Below are 3,351 nucleotides of genomic sequence, written 5' to 3'. Positions count from 1 at the left end.
CCAATAACGACCAAGGATGAGAGATCTTAAATTTGTCGAGGGTAGCACATATTGAAGAGACATAAAGGAAAGCAAAGCTGGAGAAAGAGAAAGCTAAATTGCTTTCTCTGAATAAGATACTGTCAAGATCAATAGATCGTTCAACTTGGTTCAATTATCTAAATAGGTTAATCGCTACCAATGAAATATTTAGAGCTTTCCAAATAATTTTATTCTTGTGTGAAAATTTGTGCAAATCTATTTCATGCCTGATTATATGACCACTTTTCTAATGAACTAACGACATAGAGACCATGAAAATTTTTATCAAGTCGTCAGAAATCACCGAACATATGAAATTAAAACGTCAAAAAACACAGTTCTTTCCTGGCACATCATGATATTTGGAAAACTTTTCTTTTCTCATGCTTTATACATAAATGAATGAATTTGTGAATGTAACAAAATTGGCAACATAATGTATTGGGAGGGCAATAGCTCAAGGCTGAGAATTACCCCTATAAAACTTGAACCGACATGGACATGGGCACCGAAACATCTCCAGCGAAACTCGTCTCCCTATTTGCAGCTGAGTTCCCTGCAAACGAATAACCCATTCCCAATCCACCAAAATGCAAGGACGCATTATAATTATTCTCGCACCTCTGGAAAACCCTAGCAAGCGATGCTGCTTTTCTCCTGGCCCGCTTTGTCCCCGTGAATAGCAAACCCTGAATCAAACCTGCCAACGTTGGCGCCCTAACCACCCTCTCAGTCGTGGCAGCCCCACCGCTCCTACACAACTCGAGCAAAGCCGCCACGGCATTCTCCTTCCCTCTGGGGGTCCCACACCGCATCACTCCCACTAGTCCCGCCACCACAGTTTCCTCGTTCCCCACCGCTTCAGCCCCCATGGGCTGCCTAACTATCAATGCCAATGCCCCAGCTGCTTCCTCCGCCACGCCTTCCACTCCCAAAGCCACCACCAATGCGTTCACAGAGCCAGATTTTATCATTTTTGCACAATTATCTATGTGCGTGGATAAATTGAACAAGGCTGTGACGGCGTCCTTTTTTCCTCTTGGTGTACCATCTATCAACAAACTCGCTAAAGCTTCAACTGCCCCATCTTCATCAGCTATTCTCTTTTTGTATTCGTGGACCGCAGAAAGGCTAAACAACGTCGCTGCAGCATTTTCTCTCGCCTCAGTAGTGTGCCCAAATCGCAAAACTCGAACAATAGATCCTAAACAATCTTCGTCATCCATTATCCGGCTCTTGTTCTTGTCGAATATAGACAAATTGAGTATTGCTGTCACGGAATTCTCCTGTGCTACTGCATTCGAAGAAAAAAGCAGTGATTTCAGATGGGGGATCGCCCCGGCCTCTGCAACATAAGCCCTGTTTTCTCTCCCAGTTTTCGCTAACAAACGTATCCCACGTGCAGCAATGGTTTGCGCTCCCTGTGACCCATTTACTAACTGTTGAATGAGAAGATTTGCAGTGGCTTTGTTAGCTTCCATTGCAGCCTTGGTAGCTGAAGCCGGTGCAAAAGCTTCAGCAGAAGAGTCTGGATTCTCCGGTGGGTCATAAGGAATTCCATGAGCAATGCACCATTGCATAATCAAGTTCCTTAGAGCCCGATTAGGAACGATCCGGGCGTGAACAAGCATTTGCCCCGTCTTTGGGCAGGTATAATGGCCTTCGTCTATCCACCTTGATATGGGAGCTCGATCGTAAGTCTGTCCCGTCGAAATTATGACGGGATCTGTCATCAAATCCAACGATATCGGGCAACAAAAGTCCTTCGGAACCTTGATAAACGTCTCCCCGATTTCCCTATTAATCAACCCTTTCCTCTGCTTCTTCTTTTGTTTCCCAGCCCTCAGTTCCACCTCTTCATCCTCCTCAAACCCGAACAACAAGAACCTGGAATACCTAACCAGAGCCACGAAACCATCAAGCACCGACACGGTCGGCTCCACGTCCCCCTGGTGGTTCAAAATCTGCTCCTCCAAGAACTCAATCTCAACCCTGAACCCCCTTGCGCCCTGAATCCCCAACCTCTTCACGAAGAACGAATACAACTCAACCGGATCAGGTACCATATCCCTCTCAAACTCATCGAGAAACGAATAGAACTCAAGTCTCGACGCCTCGTCGCGTTGGTCAATCAAGAGTTTGGACCGCTTGGCCTGTGTTTGCAATAATTCAGCTTGTTCCCTGACGTCAGGGTTGAGATCCAGCTCTTGGAAAGGGAAGACGTCCAAGAGCGTGGAGATCTCCTGATTTAGGTCGTGGAAATGACCCGAGATGGAATGGTTTTGGAGCAACAGCCAGAGCTTGCTCGAATTGAAGCAGAAGTCGAGGAGGATTTTGGACCGGTAGAACAACAGGTAGAGTTCTTTAAAACAGAGAATCAGCGTCGGAGAGAGATTGTTATTGCTATTGCTGTTGTAATTGTTACTGTTGTTGTTATTGTTAGCGAAGGTCGAAGAAGAATCGCGAAGGTATTCTAAGAGGAGGACGAATACCTCGGCCTTTCGGATGAGGGAGCGTGAATTCTTGCGCTGGAACGGCGGCGTTTTGCAGGAGAAGGAAGCGATGAGGTCGGCCGCCACGGCGATTAGGGTTTCGACGAGCGCCACGTCGGTCAGATCCACCGGCGCCAGGAACGCGTCCAGCGACGGCGACCGGCGCCGCCTCATCGAGGAGAATATCGCCGCCGATGCCATAACCCAATAATTCCTCTATATCTCTCTCTATAGGTATGTATTCGTAGGATATGCAAATATAGAATGAATTGAAATAGGCTGTAGCTTTCTTAGCTGCTAGAAATCACGGCAATAAATTGGGAAATGGGATTTGAATTCCTGTCTGTGATGGGAAGAAGGAAGTCTATGGGAGTTTAATGAGGAATCCGCGTGATAGGAAGGAGGAGGAGAAGAAGTGGGTGGGATTTCCTTTCGATTGACTGAATTGAAGGGGTATCTATTGCTTTTTTGTTTTTGTTTTTTTTTTTCCCTCTCTCTCTCTCTCTCTCTCCTCTCTCTGTATAGCTCTCCATCTGTGAATGAATTTCGTAAGCGGCTGTCTGTGAAAAGGACCGCTATTTTTCCAGAAAGTCTACACACATGGCAAATTTGTGCACAGATTTCGTTATGGGGTCCACCACATGTCCCACAAAAATCATCCGAGCCGCTCATTAAATATAAAAAAAAAAATCAAGGGTCCTATAGAAAATAAGCTCAATCCGATACCTAAAGGTGCTCGATCTAACCATATAGCTTTTCATTATCCAAAAATCTGAATCAAAAGTTAGATGGTTGGATGAAGTACCTCTAGGTATCGGATTGAGATTATTTTTTAATA

General features: G+C 45.6%; 1 protein-coding gene across 1 annotated transcript; it reads right to left on the bottom strand.

Moving 5' to 3' along the window:
• Window positions 1-311: 311 nt before the first annotated feature.
• Window positions 312-3,045, bottom strand: LOC131315881 (U-box domain-containing protein 17). Its single transcript, XM_058345103.1, has one exon. It carries the CDS (start codon window positions 2,712-2,714, stop codon window positions 498-500), a length of 2,217 nt encoding a protein of 738 aa, XP_058201086.1. The 5' UTR covers window positions 2,715-3,045; the 3' UTR covers window positions 312-497.
• Window positions 3,046-3,351: the final 306 nt, after the last annotated feature.

The sequence above is a fragment of the Rhododendron vialii genome, chromosome 2a (assembly GCF_030253575.1).
Source record: "Rhododendron vialii isolate Sample 1 chromosome 2a, ASM3025357v1".
Classification (NCBI taxonomy): Eukaryota; Viridiplantae; Streptophyta; class Magnoliopsida; order Ericales; family Ericaceae; genus Rhododendron; species Rhododendron vialii.
The sequence above is the reverse complement of the archived record's forward strand: the minus strand, read 5'-3'. Positions and strand labels throughout refer to the sequence as shown.